The sequence below is a fragment of the Eubalaena glacialis genome, chromosome 14, assembly GCF_028564815.1.
Source record: "Eubalaena glacialis isolate mEubGla1 chromosome 14, mEubGla1.1.hap2.+ XY, whole genome shotgun sequence".
Lineage (NCBI taxonomy): Eukaryota > Metazoa > Chordata > Mammalia > Artiodactyla > Balaenidae > Eubalaena > Eubalaena glacialis.
Genome location: NC_083729.1, coordinates 41005980 through 41026586, shown reverse-complemented (window position 1 = coordinate 41026586; position 20607 = coordinate 41005980). Strand labels below are relative to the sequence as shown.

At 41.4% G+C, this 20607-nt stretch overlaps 1 protein-coding gene across 1 annotated transcript in view; it reads left to right on the top strand.

Moving 5' to 3' along the window:
- LHCGR (luteinizing hormone/choriogonadotropin receptor) overlaps positions 1–20607 on the top strand; it is a 61568-nt gene that overhangs the window by 7452 nt on the left and 33509 nt on the right. Inside the window, exons 2-6 of the mRNA XM_061168717.1 lie at positions 11213–11284; positions 13270–13344; positions 16358–16432; positions 18476–18550; positions 18639–18716. Of these exons, the coding sequence (XP_061024700.1) occupies positions 11213–11284; positions 13270–13344; positions 16358–16432; positions 18476–18550; positions 18639–18716 (375 nt within the window). The remainder of the gene's footprint in view (positions 1–11212; positions 11285–13269; positions 13345–16357; positions 16433–18475; positions 18551–18638; positions 18717–20607) is intronic.

Below are 20607 nucleotides of genomic sequence, written 5' to 3'. Positions count from 1 at the left end.
CACGAGTTCTAGCACCAGGTCCCTCTTTCCCTAATTTGCACTGTGGGCTCACGACAGTGCTAAAACCTCTGTGCTGTCTGTAAAAGGGGCGTGATGATTCTTGCCCCTGAGTGGGGCTGACTGTGGTGAAGATAAACGAGACAGCAGGGCCAAAAATACTCGGAAATAAAGGTTTCCCATAACTACAAAGTATTATTGTAACAATCTGATGATGCAGAGAAGACCTGAAAAACTCGCAGCCCATATATGAGGTTGAACAGTAAATATCTATCATCCAAGGGGGAAGCCTGATGGAATAGTTTTGTTCCTGTGGGGTGTTAATTAGAGAAAATGACCCACTAGGTCTTCTCAACCTGGAAGGTGAATAAGTTAGAATCCCGAAATAGCAGAGCTCATTATTGCCTGGAGTCTGATATGCTAGTTTTTTCAGCCCAGGCTGAGCTGCCTCTCAAACATGCCACCTAATACCTGATTATACCCTGTTTTCTATCATTCAATTGGGTCAGTCCTATCTGTCCATCTAGAGCATCCAAGCCTATTGTGGGTTCTTTCCCCATTCCCCATCCCTAAACCTCCAGCTGGACACATAGAAAACCTTCAGGTCAGACTTGTTGACCACTCAGGAACTACATACCGAAATGTATAGGACAATGTGCAGGATCCATAGACACCACCCGTGCCCTCCAAGAGTTTACAGTCTTCCAGCCATAGGAGAGAGAGGACTAGTTCTCAGATGACTGCAGGGAAATGCAGAAGGTGATAAAAGCCAGATGATGGTTATAAACAAAGGCTGGTGAGAGTTTAGAGAAGGGAGCTATCCCTTCTAGCCAGAGTAACAAAGATACCTTGGTGGAGGTATTATTTGAGATGTAGCTCTTTAAGCCTCACTCTCTACAGGGGCAACTGGGCTAACACAGTTATCCCATAAGCTCCATCCTGGCCTTTGACACCAGCTTAGAGAGGCCACCAGGGAAGCACTATTCAAAGCCTTCTGCTGTCTCACTGACCACCAGGCATGTGCCCTGTCTGTGTTACGGATCATCAATGGAAGAGTGGATGACTTCCCCCTGGAAACCTTGGGTGGGTCTCTGATTAAGGCTTTTCTCATTTGCAAGCACCAGAAATCATCTCTGACAAATTTAATCATAAGAGATTAACTTAACAGAAGAATAAAGAGGTAGAAGGATGTGAGCAAGATCCAGAGAGAATATGGCGTTTTAGCAGCAAGAGGTCAGAGAACTTTTCTGTAGATTCCACCTTTACAATGAATCAGCTCCAAAGCTTCCTCCTATCTATTACAAGTTTAAATTCCTGAGAGAGAATCTGATGGCTCCACACCCTACTCCTGAGACAGAAGCACAGTCAATGAGATGCTTCCACCTTATTGCAACCAGCAGTGAGATGCTTCCAGAGAAGGGGCATTTTTGAACCAGGCAACCACACAAATCAGTGTCTACCAGAGCTGAGGAGTTAGTGAAAAGTGAAGGTACACATGCCAGTAACTTCAGGCAATTCAAACCCATTCCATCAAATTAATTAAAAGTATGTAGTATATCAGTTGCAACCAGCTTTTACAGGCTCACGAAAAAAAATGTGTCTGCAAACAGAAGCTTGTAATGAAAGAGTTTCCTGGAGCATATCTGCAGTGTCACTGCCCTGACAACATAATATTCTCTGCTTCTAAAAAATATTGTTGAGAAATCATTACACAAAATGCAGACCTTCCCTGGGGAGAATTCAACATGTAGTTTTATTCACCAGAGTTATTCTTGTCATGTTATATTATTGCTAGAAGAATTCTAGTTTGGGGGTAAAGATTGGGTTACTTTGCTTTGGTGTCTTTAGAAAACTTTAATGGGTTTTGAGTAAGTGCTAAGATGTGTTTACCACTTTCCTCTGAGGCTTTATATTTTTAATTTAGTTGTTGCACAAATGACTTGGAAAATCCATCATCCAGGGAATCTTCTTGAAAAATCTTGGTTTACATTATATCAATAATTCGTAAACTCCTCAAGCTTCTTGGGTGCTCTGGAAAGGCTGTCTTGGAGAAGAGTCACGCAAATTGCACTTTCCAATGGGAGAGTTCCAACTGACTGAACTTTTTTAAATCAATGAGCAAATGAGAATTCTGCAGAGTGGCTCCCTAGAGTTGAAATATTTAATGGAAGGTTGTTCTTTATCACTTCCTTATCATTTCTTTAAAAGGCTATCAGACAAGGTCTATAAGAGATACTTGAGCCCAACAGAAAGGTACCAAGGGGGAATGTCTACCCTCTCTCTCAGTTGTCCTGTGTATAATCAGCAGACAATAAAGAGTTTGAGACAAGCCACAGGCATTTTGTAGACGTAAGGGTGTGACAAATAGAAGAGTCCATTCCAAAGTACTGAATCCACCCCACCCCATCCCCAGCAAGGAAGTAGAGTTGTCATTGGGCATAGCTGGGGTAGCTTGACTCCTTCATAGTAAGCAGCTGTGAATTTAAAGTACTTATTGAGCTCTAATCTTGTACTAGATGCTGTATTAATATTACATAAACATTTTCTTATTTAATCTAAAAAATTTCTGCAGTAGTTAGTATCATCATCACTTTATACATGTGAAATGAACCCAGGCAATCTGGCTCCAGAGTCTATACTCTTCACTATCCCACTATGCTGCTTCCAGAGAGAAAGCACATGCAATTGGTGATGAAGACACATTCCATAACGTATATAGCGCCTGAGACAGACCTTTAACCAAGGGTAGAACAGAATCTGACCGGCAGAGAAGGGTGGATGTGCCAGATGGTAGAAACAGTGTGAATGAAGGCAGGAAAATGTGAGGTAAATTCAGGAGATACAGTAGTCTGATTTGTCTAGGGAGGCACTGTCCAGTAGAAATATAATGTTAGTCACAAGTATAATTTTAATTTTTAATAGCCACATTTTAAAAGGTTTTAAAAGGTGAAATTAAGTTTAATAAAATATTTTATGTAATCCAAATGTACAAAATATTATCATTTTGTTGGAAGGCAGAAATATTGAATAACATCCTCCAAACTTGAGACCGAAAAACAAAGCAGGCAACTCCATGAAGTGCAATTATGAAGCTTATTGAGGGTAACTTACATACAGGTGGGATCAGGCTGACGCGACATTCCACATTCGCAGTTGTACTCCATACCACAGGGTATGGAAAAGGGTATAGGGGGCTTTAAAGGGGCCAGAGCTAAAAATAAAACCTGACTGCTAGAGAGAAGCACACCCACACTGGATGGAAACCAGGGGTTTTTCCTTCCTCTGGGGGTCTCATGACCATTAACCACCTGCATCAGCAAAAGGCATTCTTCCAGTTTTCATTTCAGATGAAGACAAGGGTAAAAGTTGATAGGGAACTCATCTGGTTTGGGTGCATTCCTCGCGAGTAGGCTAAAGCTCAGTCATGCAGAAAGGGGAGAGAGTAGGACTGTGGGCCTAAGAGAGAGCTGAAAAAAATAGTCAGTGTGGTTTAGCCACACCCATCTCAACATGTAATCAATATAATAATTGTTAATGAGATCATTTACATTATTTTTTCTTGCCAAGTCTTTGACATCTGGAATGTATTTTAAACTTACAGTGCATTTCAATTTGGACTGGACATATTTCAAGTGCTCAATGGCCATATGTGGCTAGTGGCTGCCTTTTTTGGACAGTGCAAGTTTAGTGTATTGGTTATATGAGGGGAAGAATGGGTGATAGGACTGTCAAATAAAGTTCAAGCCTTTATTTCTGGGGCCTTGAATGCAAAGCTGAGATATTTGTAGATAAGTAGACTGGCCAAGGGGTGGCACAGAAGAATCTGAGTATAAGAGTGACATGGTGGGAGTTATCAGGAAGACTAATCTAGACTGGGCAGAGGAAACCGGGATGGAGTACAGGGAAACCAGTTTGGGGACTATAGAGCAGTTGAGGTGAAGAACAGAATGACCAAGGAGAGTGGCAGTGGAAAAGGAATAAAGGGGCTGGAAGCAAGAGACAGTCTGAAGGCAGAATCTACCAGAGACTGGGAGTTCAATGGTGGAACAGAGGAAACATTCATACAAGGCACCTGATAAATTCTCAAAAAATAGTGCAGGAAAAAGAAAAAAAACTGGGTAGTCATTAGTGCTGAGGAGGACAGGAGAGGAAGAAAAACACTCTGGTAGGCTCTGAAGCTTCATGGGAGAACAGGAATTTGAGCTGCACCTTTGAAGTTAAAGACCATGAGCACATGCCCTCAAGAAGCTGGTGGCTCTATCAGAAGGTGAGGTTTTCGCAGAAGAACCAGAGGATTGCATAGTGGGGTGTATCAACAAACCCCCAAAGGAACAGTACTGATGTGATTTGACTAATGTAGGACACAGCACTGCACCAGGAATGAAGTGACCTAAGTTCAAGTCCAGATCTGCTGCTGAATTGCCATGTGGTTTCAGGGAAGTCATTTTACTTTTCCTCACTTAAGATTCTTCATCGAAAGTGAGGGGTTGGACCAAACCACTTGCAAGCGCCCTTTTAGTCTGATTCCCTGAGTCTAATACAGTAAATGCTTAAAGGAGTGTTCTAAAATTTTCTGATGTAAAACTTAACATCTTGGATGTCCATCTATACTGACTTCATATTTCAGTTAACATTGACGTCTGAGCTCCCTCTAGGTAAATACTGAAGACAAGAGGCCAAGAAATGAAGACATACCCAATAATGAAGTTACCAAATAGATCAATGCATTTGAACGCGCAAAGATTTAAAATCGTTTGTAAAGGGGAAAGCCATTTTTATTTCACTCCAAGATGAAAGCAAGTTTATTATAATTACTGAGTGACTTTGAAAAGAACACAGGAATTCTTAAGCCTCTGTTCAATGTAGAACAAGGTCTTATGTAATAAATACAAAAACATTAACATTCTTTTGAATTTAAATAAGGTAATGTTTCCCTCCCCCCCATTTCTATGAGTTCATTAGGCAAAAAAATCTTTGACCATCCCTGGTTTCTGTCTTTTTGTCTCCCCCTGATTTTGTAGTGTTTTAAAATTCAGGGGGTGTAGCTCTAGCAATAAACTAATCATCTGTGAAAGATGGATGGATGTTTGTAGCTTTCTTAAATCAATAATATAGATGGCTTTTCTAAACCATCAGAGGGAAGTGAAAAAAATAATTCATTTCTGCCACTCTGGGCAGAAGAGGTAAAGGTTCCTGCAAGGCGAGCAAAGACCCCACCCAGGCTTTGAGGACTCCAGATTAGTGCTCGGATTTCTTCCCTGGCTGTTGTCTTCCTCTGCCCCTGCTCAGCCTGTGGGCTTCAGAAGGTGGTCCTGCCCTGGAAATCCAAGCTCTTGAAAACCAAAGTGAGGTGGGGGAACCTACAGTTGTAATTGGCTTTAGGCAACACCTGTGTTTAAAAGTGTCAATTGAACCGTATTTTCCATTTACCTAAGGAGTTTGCTATTTAAGGAACCTTTCATCAGTCCTCCTGTAGAGCAAAGAACTCTTTGATAATGCAAATAACTCCCAGTGGATAGGTTTTTACAAGCAAGGATTTCTAAATCTTGGGTTCCCTTGAAGGGGGACAAAGAAACTCCTGACCCTGAAACTCTCCAGCTAACATTATTTTGAGGGTTAATTAACAAGCCAGTGAACTGGACAAACTGGTTTTGTCCAAGGTCATCTGTGTTATTAAACTTAGAAGAAAAAAAATGAGAGGCCCAAGCCCCACCCTTGAGTACTCAAGAGACTGTTAGGAACAATTAAGGAGGACCTGATAATGCGGCATCATCTTCTTCAAGGAGATTAGGTTTATCTGAATGCTATTTGTTTATCTGGTGCTGGGCTCTGACAAAAGGTGAGCCCGTGCCTTGACAATTGGGGCTGGCTAGGAAGGGGATTGAGTCAGGGCCCAGGAGAAAGAGTTGATGGAAAAGAGCTCTGAAAGTGGGATGGCCCTCCTGAGCAGTCCCACCATGAGGCAAAGCAAAAGGGCTGGGCCTTTATTCTATGCATTGACCAGTCACTGGATGCGGGCTGCAGAGGAGAGAAGACCTGATACTGGGTGAGGTGGCAATCTTAGGCTGAAGGTAATTCCAGAAGAGCAACTCTGCTGAGAGCTTCAGTTGCCCACTCTCCCAATAGCTGGGGGAATGAGTACCTCAGTCCTAAATGGTGATTTTGGCAGCCCACCAGCATCCACTGGAGGAACTAACCCAGCTGCACTGCATAGCCCCAGCACAGGGTCCCCATCTGTTCCAGGGGGCCCAGTTTGAAAGTCAAAACCAAGTAGTGAGAGATATTACATTGATCCTAACCAGATAGCAACTAGGAACTGTTCTGGGTCAGCAGTGTCTTCTAAGAGGGAAAAATACAGGGATCAGGATCTGGTGATTGACAAGAAGAGAAGGCAAAGGCTCCACTCCTGGATGGACTCTGGGGAGACCAAGCAGGCTACAGGATAAGCAATCAAGGCCAAAACAAGTACCAATATGGGGCGGGGGCCGTGTAATTCAAGGTACTGCAGGCACACTCCTGCCCTCCAAATAGTGTTGGGTTTAGTGTAGACAATGCAGAAAGACACAGGACTTCACCAGGGTCATGACCAATCACAAGATCCCAGAACTAGGGTGAGTCCTTACTTCCAATCCTAAGGAGTAGAGACTGCTTCTACGTCAACTTTAACACATAACTGGAAGGTTTGGGGGACTTGCATGTGGGATTCCTGAGTCAATGGAGTTTCCAGAACTGATGAAACTAAGGCAGCCTTTGTCATCCAATCTAAGTATTTGCTTCAACATCTCTGGTAAAGGCTCTTGAGCAAGGTAGAATTTGGCCATAATTCAGGTATCACCTGTGTTACATCAGCAATTAATTTTAAAATCAAAGTTTAAAACTATAAAAAGGACTATGAAATGTAATTAATATAAGTAACTGCATGATTCCACACCATATACTTCCACAGCCATCTCACTCACTATTCAAGAGGCAGAGAGAACTCCCCACTCTGCAAGTTCAACTTCACATTTGCCCAGTAACCTTGCTTCTCTACCACCCATCTGAGATGCATAGTTTGGGAGTGTCACTCTCTTATGTTTCTTCGCTCCATGCATAGCGTTCATTCCCTTTGTTGACACTGGACAACAGAGCTGCTGGACTGTCCTTGCTTTTGGCCCCTTTTTCCTCAGTTCTCCTTGGCTTCTGCTCTTTATCAAATGATATTAACTAGACCTTTCCATAAGAGTTCCTGAAGTTCACAAAATTCTTAGAATACATGTAGACCTAACTTTCAAAAAAAAAAAGAAAGAAAGAAGGAAAGAGGAAGGGAAGAGAAGGAGGGGGGAACTCAATACATCAAAATGAAAATTTTATCTTCTCCATTTGTCTCTCAGGTACAGAGGGTTAAGTTGACCATACTTTTTCCTTCAAATAACATAATCATTGGGTCATTCAAAGTCCCCTCATTTTAGTTATTCATTTTATCCCCTCCTCCCACTTTCTCTCAACTCACCATAGGCAACCATGCTGATATATGTTTATATGTTTTCTAATGGCTAATGTTTGGCGTGTATGTGTTTTAATTCTGCAAGTAGTATCGTGTATACATATCATTAATTTCTTAGTTGTTTCTCTTAACACCGTGATTCTAAGATCCACACATGCTGCTCTGTGTACCTTTACACTCTTGCTCCTAACTGCTGACCCATTAGGTAGGTGTACATTTTAGCACTCCCTCACTCAGTAGTGGACACTCAGGTTGCCTTCAATACCCCTTGATGCCACAAGGCTGTGAAGAAAATCCTTGTGCAAGTTTCCTTAAGTATCAGTGTGCAAATTTCTCTGGGATATATACAGGAGTAGAACTGCAGGGTTATTGAGACAATTGTTCACATTGCTAAGAGCTTCTGGCTTCATGGAAAGAATCACAGAAGCATCCATCAGAGAAGGGATCACCTTCAAAGGGAGTACATTCAAATGGTTATTAACAAATCATGGGCCACGTGAACATTTAAATACAGGAGACAGGCACTTGAATGCTCAGTAACTGCTGCCCACTGTGATGAATCAGAAAGGAATACACAATATCTCTAAAATAAAAATATAAGTCAGTGGGGAAAACAGTTTGGGATTCATAGAAGCACGTTCTCTACATCACTTCTTGAGAATACTTCTGTTGTGAAAAGCTTGGTGCACCTGTCTCACCCCACCTCTCTCCCCATTCTCTGACCCCCAGGCCTCTTTCTTGTCCCAGCCACACCCATAAAGCTACCTCCTGTTCGCTCAGTGCCTCTTTTATGGTAGGAACTCTATTTTCACTCTCATCACTGCTGCCTTTCCTGCTCTGAAGCATCAACATCAACTCTACAGAATTTCATCTTGCACCAAGGCTGTTCCGTAGTCACCAGGGACAGCCAGTGCATGATTTACAGCTTCTCTCACTTCTGTCCAACCTTTGCTCCTCATCCCTCATCCCTACATCAATCAAAAACTCAGGCACCCTCCCTGGTCAAATCTGAGCCACACTGTTCTCCGGGGAGCCACACTGTGTTTCTTTTTTGGAGGAGGAGGGTGCCTGCTGAGAGGCTCCAGCTTCTGGGCTCCATTTACATGAATAAACAGCTCTGAAAGGTTCCGTTGAAGCTTTTATGTAAACACTCTCCAAAATATGTTCTGCACTGCATTATCCTCAGCAATAAAGATTCTGGAATCAGAATTTGGCTGTCAGTTTTATTGACGTTGCATGGGGTACAGTAGAATACAGCTTTCCCTTCTGGAAATTTATTGACTTGGCAGTGCAGACAGCAATAAAACTGTGTTTTTAATCAGTAAGCCAAGCAGACATGATTCCAGAAGAAATATAGGAAGGAAACATGCCATCATAAGATTTCTCCCCCTACAGTCCCTGTTCTTCTCGGATGGCCTGTTAAATAAGTTTGGGTACTGAAGGATGTACTTGGTGGGACTGTCTTCAGGGATAAAATCAGAGGAGCAAGTTTGGATTACTTGTTCTAGGTTGTAGCATCTCTAAGAGATAGTTGAGTGAAAGCATTTTTCTGCAATGAAATTTCTTTGCATTAGCCCTAGAGAGGAACTGCTGGTAAGCTGCTTTGCAGGAGGAATAGCAAGAGTGTGACATGCCTCTTCTCAAGAGAAACAAGGCTCCAATTCATGTCCCTTCACCTTGCTCACTGAGAGAGAGCGAGTGACCTGGTATATACCCGAAGGAAACAAAAGCACTACCTCTAAGAGACATCTGCATCCCATGTTCATTGTAGCATTACTCATAATAGCCAAGATAAGGAAACAACCTAAAGTCACTTGACAGATGAATGGATGGAGAAAATTTGGTGTATATATATATATATATATACACGACAATATTTTTCAGACATAAAAAGAAGAAAATTTGCCATTTGCAACAACCTGGATGAAAGTGGAGGGCATTATGCTAAGTGAAATAAGCCAGAGAAAGACAAATACTATATGGCATCATTTCTCTGTGGAACCTCGAAAAAAAGCCAATTTCACAGAAATAGAGAATAGAATGGTGGTTGCCAGTGGCTGGGGGTAAGGGAAAATGGGGAGATACAGGTCAAAGGGTACAAACCTTCACTTATAAGAAGAATAGGTTCTGAGGATCTAATGTAGAACATGGTGGCTATAGTTAAGAATTTTGCATTGTATATTTGAAAGTTGCTGAGCAGATCTTGAGCATCCTTACCACAAAAAAAAAAGTTAACTACTTGAGGTGACAGATGTGTCAATTATCTTGATATTGATAATCATTCCACAATGTAGGTATACATCAAATCATCATGTTGTACACTTTAAATATATACAATTATATTTGTCAATTATCCCTCAATAACGTTGGGAAAAAAATTTAAAAAGAGAGAGAGTGGGTTAGGAATCATATACTTCAGGCCAGTATTGCACAGTAAAGAACATTTGGAGACTGTGTGCTTGGTCATGTTACCTTGTCCAGGTTACTTAATCTCTTGTGATCAAGTTTCTTCTGCTATCGAAGGGAAATACCCACCTCACACCATTGCTGAGTGGATAAAATAAGGTTACAGGTGGGTGTGCATAGTTCACACAGCACGTTACAAGCATGTTACAAGTCCCTTCTGGGACTGTAAGACATCTCACTGATTTGAATATGCTCATCATGGTGGAGGTGCTCTCCCCCAGCAGCTAAGCCAGTCTCTGCTGCATAGACACACGAAAAACAAGGCAGCATCTCCCACTTCTATTCTCCATATTCTTGATATTCACGCCCCTCCTGAAATGTCCTGGTCCGCTCCCCTCTTCTCTTCCAGTCCTTGAGCCAAATCCTTGAATCATTGTACATGCTTGATAAATACCGGTTGAACATTCATCTATGCCTTGCAGATGCTTTCTCCTGAGTTATCTTAACCCCAGTTTCCTTTATCATCCTATTCTGGTTTTGCTTTTGCTGAGTAGTCACTCTTTGCTCAACTTTTATGTAACGCATAACTTTTATCTCAGTTCAAGAACACTCAGATTGTTCTTCTGGATATAAGTAAGTGCCTGAAGGAATCTCTATAGATACTCCCCACAAATGGCATGAGATGCCCGTTTGATTTAACCATAGGAGCAAAGTGGTCTGGTTGGGATAATATTAAAATAGGCTGCCTGGGGAAGGTGGTAAAGATCAAAATAGGAACATGTTCTTAGTGAATCTTCCCTTCTCTTGCCTGCCTGGTTTTCAATTGTATTTTCACCATCTATTTCTCCACTCTACCCAAGATAGCTTCTTTTCCATCCTCCCAACAAGCCTATAAGTCCACTCTAAATCTGTGTGTTAACTATTTACTTGGTGCCAAGCCCTATCCTTTATACAGGTTATCTTGATTAATCATCATAACAACCCTGTGAAATAGAAATTACTATTTCAATTTTATAGATGAAGAAATTGAAACAGAGGACTTAAATAATATGCTCAGGGTCCTATAGCCAGGTAGTAGGAGAGTGGGGATTTGAACCTGGTTGGGTCTGATCCCAAAGTTCACTATCTTAAAAACAAAATTACACACTCTTTGATAAAGACCAAGAATGAGTCATGGCACCTCTCTTTATTGATATAAGTTCGAACTTTCAACCTGAATCTAGCTATTTGGAACTCTGTAGTCACACACACACATTTTATTCATGAATTTAAAAGGCACCCAATCTTAAATCTTAAGCTCTTGGCTCCTTTTTTCTTTTCTAGATCACTCACCTATCTCCCTATCAAAGTAATCCCATCTCAAGCTTTCAGAGGACTTAATGAGGTCATAAAAATGTAAGTAAGATACTGCATATCAAAAGACATTTATAATTGGAATAAATTTTTCCCTCAGAGAACACATAGTTGAAAGGGGATAATTTTTCTAGGAGAGAAATTGTGTTTAGGAAACCCTAGTATTTTTATCTTTAAAGTACAAATAATACCCAGGGACCTTTGAAGAAAAGGTATGATTTTCAAGGGTTATTAAAATCCAGATAATTAACCTTGCTTCAGTGAACTGAATGTCTTTTGATAAGTGATGATAAATTACTCAAGTAGAAAAGAAGATAGATTTCAGTCATAAAAACTCTCCCTTTGCTAGAGCATCTATTCCCTCATGTCACATTTTTAGATAACACCTACATAGAAGAAAATGTGTTGAAAGTTTATTGTGCCTCAGAAGATTATCTTTGTATCTGAAATATAAGTGTATCACAAAAACACAGTATCTATAGCCATATTGATAAAAGGCATTTATCAAAATTGTAAAGCAGCCTGATAATGCAATGTGATCTCGTATTTGTGTAACATGTAGCTTCAATCCTATATCCCTGTGTCAGCTTCTAGGACACAAGATCCCATACATGGAAAGAGAACTTTCAAAGGAGTCCAGTATTCCAGCATCCTCCTTAATGTTAGTCTGAGTCAAAGGACCTCAGAGGCCATTTAGTTCCCAGAGAGCATCTTAACAATCCTCTGGGCTTTGGAAGCAGATTTGCATCTCTAAAGAAGATGCTGCATCATCAGTCCTAGTTCCCTGGGGAACCTCTGATTGCTCTTTAGGGTATAAGCAAGCAATGAGGATATTAAAAATAATTCATTAAGAATTAGTGCATATTATAGGAAATACACTGCAGGTTACGTAAATGTCAGTTTGCTTGAGGCTAACCCTTACTCTTCTGCTCTCAAGTTTAAATGTTGAGTTTTGATAGCTTTTAATATATTAAGACCTCCTAGTGAGAAAAGCAGCCACAGTTAAATAAGTGAACCATTAGGTAGGAATAAGATGAATCAGCCCAGGAACTATCCATCACTGTGTTGTTCATAAAAGGCCTTAACTGCCTTAGGCTCAGCCTTCCTGTGGGCTAAAGCTCTCATCAAGTCTGAAGCCTTCAGTGAATGTAAACATTAGATTTTGCGACTTCTTTCTCAGCTGGCAGCAAATGGTAGCTTATGCTGGGATTTTAGGGTAACATTGACATGACCTACATGCTTGGCGGTGGTAAATATATGGCAAAGTTGTTTCCTTTACTTTTGTGTCTTTTTTTAAAGAAAATCAGTTCATTTACTTATCTATTCATTCATTTATACCCTATGTGCCAGGCTACATGAAGCCACCAGCGATTTAGAAGTGAATAGGACTTACTCCTTGTCCTCAATTTGCTAATGAAGTGAAGGAAATGGTCAAATAAACAGTTACAACACAAGAAGGACACTTCGTGTAGGAGTTGACCACTTTGCAATTGCATCAGAACAGGATTTGGGGAAAGGGGTAAAGAGTTAAGAAACAATGAATCCTAACCCAAATTAAAACCTCAATAGAGTGATGGAGTTGAGAACCCAGACATTCTGATCCTGGCCCTGAATCTTCCCGTGAGCATTATTTGCCTCTCCTCTCAGAGCTGTAATTCCAAAAGCTGTAAAACAAGGGAATCTGACTGGATTTTCCCAAAGGACGTGTCCACTTCTAACAATCTGTGACTCTGAGTCATAGATAAATAAGAAAAAGAACCTGTCACATCAACAGGGAATACTGAAACTTGCATTTCAACTGCATCTGGGTTGCAGGCACCAATTAGTGTTCCTAAAGGTGGGGGTGGGGGGGGATGGGCGTGTTAGCACTTTATGATGTGAGGACAACTTAAGGCTTCCCTGTTCTTTTTTAAAAGGACACACTGGAGTCCCCAGTTGTTGGGTTGTACACACAGCTTATTATTATGCAGATACAGTCATTTCTTTCATGTTTCTTCTTCTTCTTTTTTTTTTTCTCTCTCCCCTAGTGAAATCTCTCAGAGTGATTCCCTGGAAAAGATAGAAGCTAATGCCTTTGACAATCTCCTCAACTTGTCTGAAATGTAAGCATCAGCTAACAGATAGTTTATTGCTGTACACTATTACCCTCGCTTGCTGGAGCCCACTCAGTATTTGTATTCAAGCATCCACTGCTAGGAATCCAAGAGGAAAAGACCACAGCAATTACTAGGTCTGTGCAGGCACTAATTTCTCTCACTGCAGTGGCCTGAAGGTTGCCATGGTGACAACTGCTTCTCCCTGGGAGCTCTATAAACTCTGAAACATCACAACACGAAGTTGGAAATTAAAATTGACATTGTGGAGTCCTGCCAAGGAGCTCTTACCTTATGGAAGGGAGGGTATGGAGTTCTTGGGGTGGTGGGAAAATTTGGAAAGGAGCTTAGAGATCATGAATTAGTTCACTGGGGACTGTTTGGGCATATTCGTTTGTTTAGTAAATGGTTCTTGGAAACCTACCATGTAAAAGTGTTTGGCGTGTGTATGTTGGATTTGTTGTTATTATTGTGATGTTTTTGAACTGAGTCTTAAAAATAATCCTTTCCAAATTATCATTTTCCTCCAATTTACAAAAAAGAGGGGATGGGAGAAGACTGGCTCTATTCAGTTTTCAGATGATAAACCTGTGGCCCAAAGAGGTTAACTGACTTGCCTGATGTCACACAGCAAGTTAGTGCCAGAGTTGGGACTAGAAATCAGGTCATGTGACTCCTAAACCAGACTTCTTACTACTTCCTCGTTTGGCCCAAACCTGACCTTCTACAAACCGCATCTGCAGAAGAGTTTCAAAAGTTAAGGAAGCGAGAAAGATGTTAGCAACAAACATATTTTGAGCACTTGTGCTTGGCCTTTATTTCCTCTAGGTTGTGTCATTTAATTCTCACAGCTGCCCTGAAAAGTGGAGTAATTATCTCTTTTGTTCATGGGAAGGAATGGGGGCTCAGAACGGTCAGTAACTTGACCAATGTGGCACCTTAGACAACGGCAGGGCTGGAATTCAACCCCAGCCTATCTTCAAAGCTTGTGTATTCTCCACTATACCACAAGGCCTCCCTATGAATGGTCCAAATAGCAATTATCTAAAGAGAATAATTAATTAATAAGTATGTGGGTACACATGTCCAACCAAAGGTCAAATGCTACTGGAATACAGAGGAGGTAAAATATAAATCTCCCCCAGGAAATGATGGTGTAACCAGAGAGGTAAGACTAACTCACCAAACAGTTATGGGGAAATCCGAAATAATGGGTGTTTAAGTGCAAAAGGTATAGTCTGGACTTCGCTGTGAAGTAGAATTTCAAGAGGGGAGTGGGGAGGGGGGAAGGTCATTTCCATTACAGGTGACAGTCCTATCCCAGACCTGGAAATCTGAAAAACTGCAGTTTTAACAGACTTCCCAAGCAATGTTGAAGCAGAGCAGCTTGAAATAAATAAAGCTGTTCGTGATGCACAGCAACATTTATTAATAGATAAAGTATCAATTTATCAATACAGAAAGAAAAATAAAGTGCTCTAAGGGAAAGTTTATGGACTTTTCCCAAAGAAGGCCCTAAGACTAGAATGTTAGCTCCCCACAAGCCCTCTTTGTCTTGTTCACAGCTGTATCTCCAGCACCTAGAACAATGCCTGGCACGTGTAGGTGCTCAATAAATGTTTGTTGACTGAATGAATGTATGGATGAGTGGTCAGACCCCAAAAGAGTCTTAAGAAATAAAAGTTCTTTCCATCCTACCCACATAATGTCTTATGTGGCCCATGATTGCTTGACTCAGTTGTTGTAAAAATAATTACAACAAAATGTCACTCACCTCTTAAGAATCAAAGGGACAGAAAGGACGGAAATAGGCACCAATAGTGGGTAACTTTAGAAGGTAGAATGCACACTAGACTCAGAGTCAGAAAAACCGAGTTCACCTCCAAGTGCTGCAACTTCTCAGCTCTGTGACTAGAGACAAATCATTCAACTTCTTGATTTCATCAACTAGAAGAGTCATTGTTAACACTGGTGGAGGCCTTACTGCGATTGAGGCACACACATTTACTGCTCAAAAACTACACTATGAGGAAACCAAGCTTTAAGTGATGTATCCAAGGTCATACAATTAGTAAAACCAGCATGTAAAACCAAGCTGACTCCAGAGTCCGTCCACCTAACCAATACACTAGATTTTCTCTACAGAACAAGAGTAATGATCATTTCCTTAGGTGGTTGCTGCATGGGTTAAAAAAGCCAAAGGCATGTACTACCTTTTATTGAATCCAAAGTAGACAGAACCCAGTAAATGTGGCTGCTTCTCAAAGTCACTGGGGAACTAGGGAGAAGAGCAATAACGCCACTGTGGTATTATGGCTGTACTTTTATATTTTGCAAAGCCCTGCCTTGTACATTATCTCTACCTATTATGTTACTCACTACCTGCCAACCTGTGAGGTAGGAAGAGTGCTATTATCATTCTAATTCTACAGAAGGGAGCATTAGCTCCGGGAAGTTAGGAGGCTTGGCATCATCACACAACCAATTATCTATAGAATGGACAAAAAATCCCCCAAATCCAAGCCCCCGGCCTCCGCCCTGGGCTTTTACAAAGACTGAGTGCCCATCTGGATAACTGGTCAGTGTGACTGCCAGCACACTACAAAGAAGACCAGTTTGCCTACAAGGACAAGTAGCCAATTTGTTCGTTTCTCCTGGGAATGGAATCTCCCATCACCCCCAGTGTGCTGGCTCCATGGTGGGGCACGACCTAGCTGGCCAGGAGCCCTGGATGTTGGTGCTTCCTCAGGGGGTGCAAGGGAGAATGGAACAGACTGCCAGCTATGATGCTTACACCTATCTCAGCAAGAGGTTGAAAGCAGAACTTCCTGGCAATAGCCAACTAGCTCTCACCATTCCGTTTCTATCCCCAGGGTCCCTGGAGCTCCCCTCAGGCACAGGAAAGTCACTTGATTTTGTTGATGCCACTTTCAGCCAGCATCCTCTGGTGACCATGACCTTGTGCATTCCAAGCGAAACACATATATTAAACTGCTGCCTGTTTTTCCATTTCTCTTTACAGACTGATCCAGAACACTAAAAATCTGGTGTACATTGAGCCTGGAGCATTTACAAATCTCCCCCGGTTAAAATACCTGTGAGGAATTTTCCTTTTTAAGCAATTGGGGAGGGGAACATGGGCATCTGATGAAAACCTAAACAATTAAAAGGTTGGAGAGAATTTTTAAACCACATACTTAGCATTATCTGCAAGTCTGTCTTCAGCCCTCTGATTAAAATTTAATCAGCGTTTCTTATCAGCTACCATGCTGGGTGCTTTCAAATACACGTAAGTGGTTCCCAACATTTTCTCCGTCCCAAACATCCAAGAAGAATATCACCCCTTTGCAATGATTTTCAAAGTGATGGTGGGCATGGAACAGGGAGGTCAGGACACTTTAAAAAGGGTAAGTCAGAATCTCTAAGGTGAGGTGGTGAGGTAGCGAGAGCATAGGTGAAAGTGGAAGAGGCAATTCTGATTTGATCCCCATCCCTGGTTGAAAATTATTGATTTCCTTTCTCTCATGTGTTCATTCATTCGTTAAGTGAAAACTTTTAAAGCATTACTTTGAGGTAGGCACTGTGCCATATAAACGAAATCATTATTTTCTATTTCCCATTAAAACTTATTAAGTCCACTAGTTAGAACTATAAGTTAAGTACCACTGTAGCCCAGCAGATTCATTGCCTTGCCAGCAAAACCAGAATTCCTGAAACTTGATACAAATCTATAAATTAATCACCATGGATCTTCTCATATATCAAGTAATCACTTATTCACACAGAAAAAAATGAACATTTAACCCTCTAACACAGATGTCCATTCTCTCTTCTTCCTGATGAATTAAATTTCATAAAATCTCTAGAGGATGCAAAGTCCACAACCCCTACCAGCTGAAAAACAAAAAAAGAGGAGGAGGGGCAGACATCTCTCTAGTGTTCCACAACATCCAAGCAGTCCTGCCCTGGGGGATGGGCACGAGTGTAGCTCCTTCGGCAGCTCTAACACTGGATGATGATTCCTAACCCAATTAGGAATTCCTAATTCCTAAAGTGTTCTGCTTTTCCAGACCTCCGAGGGGTCTATGGGACACATAAGTATCCGCAACATCAACTACTTTGGAAAAACAGAAGAAAATCCCAGAACCAAATTTGACCACTGCAGCCCCTTGTTATCGAAGAATCATTGTCTTTATTAAATAGCATTTCACCCCTAAAAAGCAATATTCTCCCATCCCTGGTACACATTGCAGTCCAAGCCCACACTGCCTTCACCAGCCACAGACAGGGCAAGGATTCTGTGTGATCTGGGGTAACGGGTAAGGAAGAGAACCAGAGTGAGCCAAAAGAGAAAGATGGCTTCCTTTCATTGTCACCAGAGTGCCGGGCAGTTCATTTCAGTTGTCCAGTGACCATGGCTGGTGAATTTAAAACGCGATTGGGGGAGATCCAGATGCCTGGATTCCTTTCCCATTCTTGTGTAATAAAATATCCTTCAATTTAACCTATCGCTGAAGCCTCTTTCCTCTTTGAAGGCTAAATAAAAGGTGGGAGGAAAAGAAGAGGAGTCCTGAGTAGCTCCAATAACCCAAAGAATGTTTAATGATCTCAGTGAGATACGAGGAAGAACTCCCTGAATCGCAAGGTAGCTAAATAAAGGGAGATTTTTAATAATGAGGAAATGGATTTCTCACATGGAGATTAATCCTCCTGAAGTGTTGGAGTTAAAACCTGTTCTAAAGTAGTGAGATGCTTTCTGGAACCATCAAGAGCACGGAGTAAACTAGTTAGCAAAAGGAAATGGAATGAAATACAATACGAAAATGCAATTGATGCAATAGGAAAAAGACAGGCTGGAAATATTTACAGACGTAAATGAAAAAGACTTAAAAGTTTAGTCCCATCCCCTAGATCTCTAAATAGGAGTCATTAGAGTAACTACTCCCACAGTGTTAGGGCCTTTTAAATTCTGATGATCTTCAGCAGCTAGAAGTGTTACTGATAAAGCCAAACTCCATATTTTTAAATTTAATGTGAAAATAGTACTACAAAGTGCCTTTCTACTGTTTTTATCTTTATTCCTTAATAACAATCACTTTTACTCACTCTGCCCACATTCCCACCCTGCCCCAAACCACAGGAGCATCTGTAACACAGGCATCCGAAAGCTTCCAGATGTTACGAAGATCTTCTCCTCTGAATTTAATTTCATTCTGTAAGTACCAGGCTGATTGCTATGCATAACAGTTTCCTATTTGCATCTGAAATTTGGAAAGTAAATATTTCTCATTTCATTCCTCAAGGGAAATTTGTGATAACTTACACATAACCACCGTACCAGGAAATGCTTTTCAAGGGATGAATAACGAATCCATAACACTGTGAGTAAACTCGCAGATTCACGCTCTGCCATACAGCTCCTGCCATTCCCACTTCTAGCTTGAGGTGGGCTCTTTCTCATCTTTTACCGTGTTCCTAACTCTCTGGTGACATTCTTTTTGACCTAAAATGCCAAGGGTGAGAGGAGTTGTGTGGGATGGCAGCTAGGTCACATGTTCACATGACAACCAACCAACCCATTAAGTTCAAAATTAATCAAATGGGCCCTGAGGATTTACAGTGACCAAATTTCCAACTGATGAAATTGTTCACTACATCAGTGGACTGCTTTGAAGCTAAGAAGAGACAGCCTGGAGGGGAGTCGCTGCCCTGGTTAAAAGAGAGCACAGAAATTTCAAGTTTCAACTGAGAAGAGTTTGAAAGGATATTCTCCAAGTAGGTAGAGTAGTTGATCAATGGACCCTGCTCTCTTTCTCTCTCTCTCTCTCTCTCTCTCTCTCATTTTTCACCTTCCCCTTAGAACCTGCTCACTTTGCTTCTGAAGGAACACCATCGATGCCCATTCCCTAAATCCTTTAATACTTGAAAATAATGTCTTTTTATCTGGCAGTCACTTATCAGGTTATCAGGCTCACAGGCCTATCCCTTTCATGCTCTTTCCTAAGGCCTTGCTACTAAAAGTATGGTCCATGGACAAGCTTCTACAGCATCTTCTGAGAGCTGGTTAGAAATACAGACTCTCAGACCCATCCCAGACCTACTGACTCAGAATCTGCATTTTCATAAGATTCCAAGTGATTCGCATGCACGTTAAAGTTCAAGGGGCATCATACTAAGATAACCCAACTCATTCTCTTCACTGGACACCTGCCTGACTTCCTTCCCCTGGGATCCCTGCCATCTTTACATGGGGCACCTTCCTTTGCCCCACCATTCAGAGGCAGCATCCTGGGCACCATGTCTCATTTATGTCCAAAGCCCAGTGACAAGTGTTCGACCTGCTCCCCACATCCACTTCCTCTCACTCATTCTGCTTAGGTTACCGTCCACGGCAGGATCTGTGATGAGGCCATAAATGAGCTTAAATGTCCTTAAAGAAAGAGAGAGTGTGCATTGGGTGACCCTGAGATGAGGAGGTAGTTGTGAAACAAGGGAAGTGACCATCTCAGAGGACTCCCTTCTATACAGTGGATTCTAGAAATTGGTATCAACGGTACACTGCATTTGAATAGTACTTTTACTTTGTGTAGGTGTAATTCAACACACACAAGTGTCATGTTACAAAGCTGTGGCCAATACAGCATTGACTCAGAGTGTTGCAATCAAAAGAATACAGAGCAGCAAACAAAAACAGGTTCAAAATAACTCAAATTCTTAACTTGAAACTCTTGAACACCAGAAACGAGACTAGACCCTAGAAAAACTTCTCTACAGTCTTTCTACTCCTCCACTTCCCTCATGTACTGTAGCTCTTCCAGCTGTTTAGAAAGTGTTTCTGACTCACCATTGTATACGGATCTGGAACTACTCATTCATCATGCCCCCTGTCTGAAACAGGGCATTTACAGAGCAAACACTGAGTGGGGAGGTACCTCACACCTTAGGATTTGGGGTCTTTCCACGTCTTTATTGAGGACACAAAGACATATAAGATCCATGTCTTTGAGAAGCTCATAATCTCAATGGGGGAAAACATGAAAGAAGGAAAGAATAATACAAGCCACTAGACATTCACTGTGAGTGTGTGGTACACAGAAATGAGAAGTATTGGAGAAGTCCTCTTGGGCTGCAGAATCAGAGAGGCTGCAGACTTGAGTTAGACCTTCCTGTTAGAATCAGTAACATTTGTATGAGTAAAAGTGATAAAAGCAGCTAATATTTATATAGCACTGACACTGTTTTAAAGTACTTTTTTAAACTCATTTTAGTCTC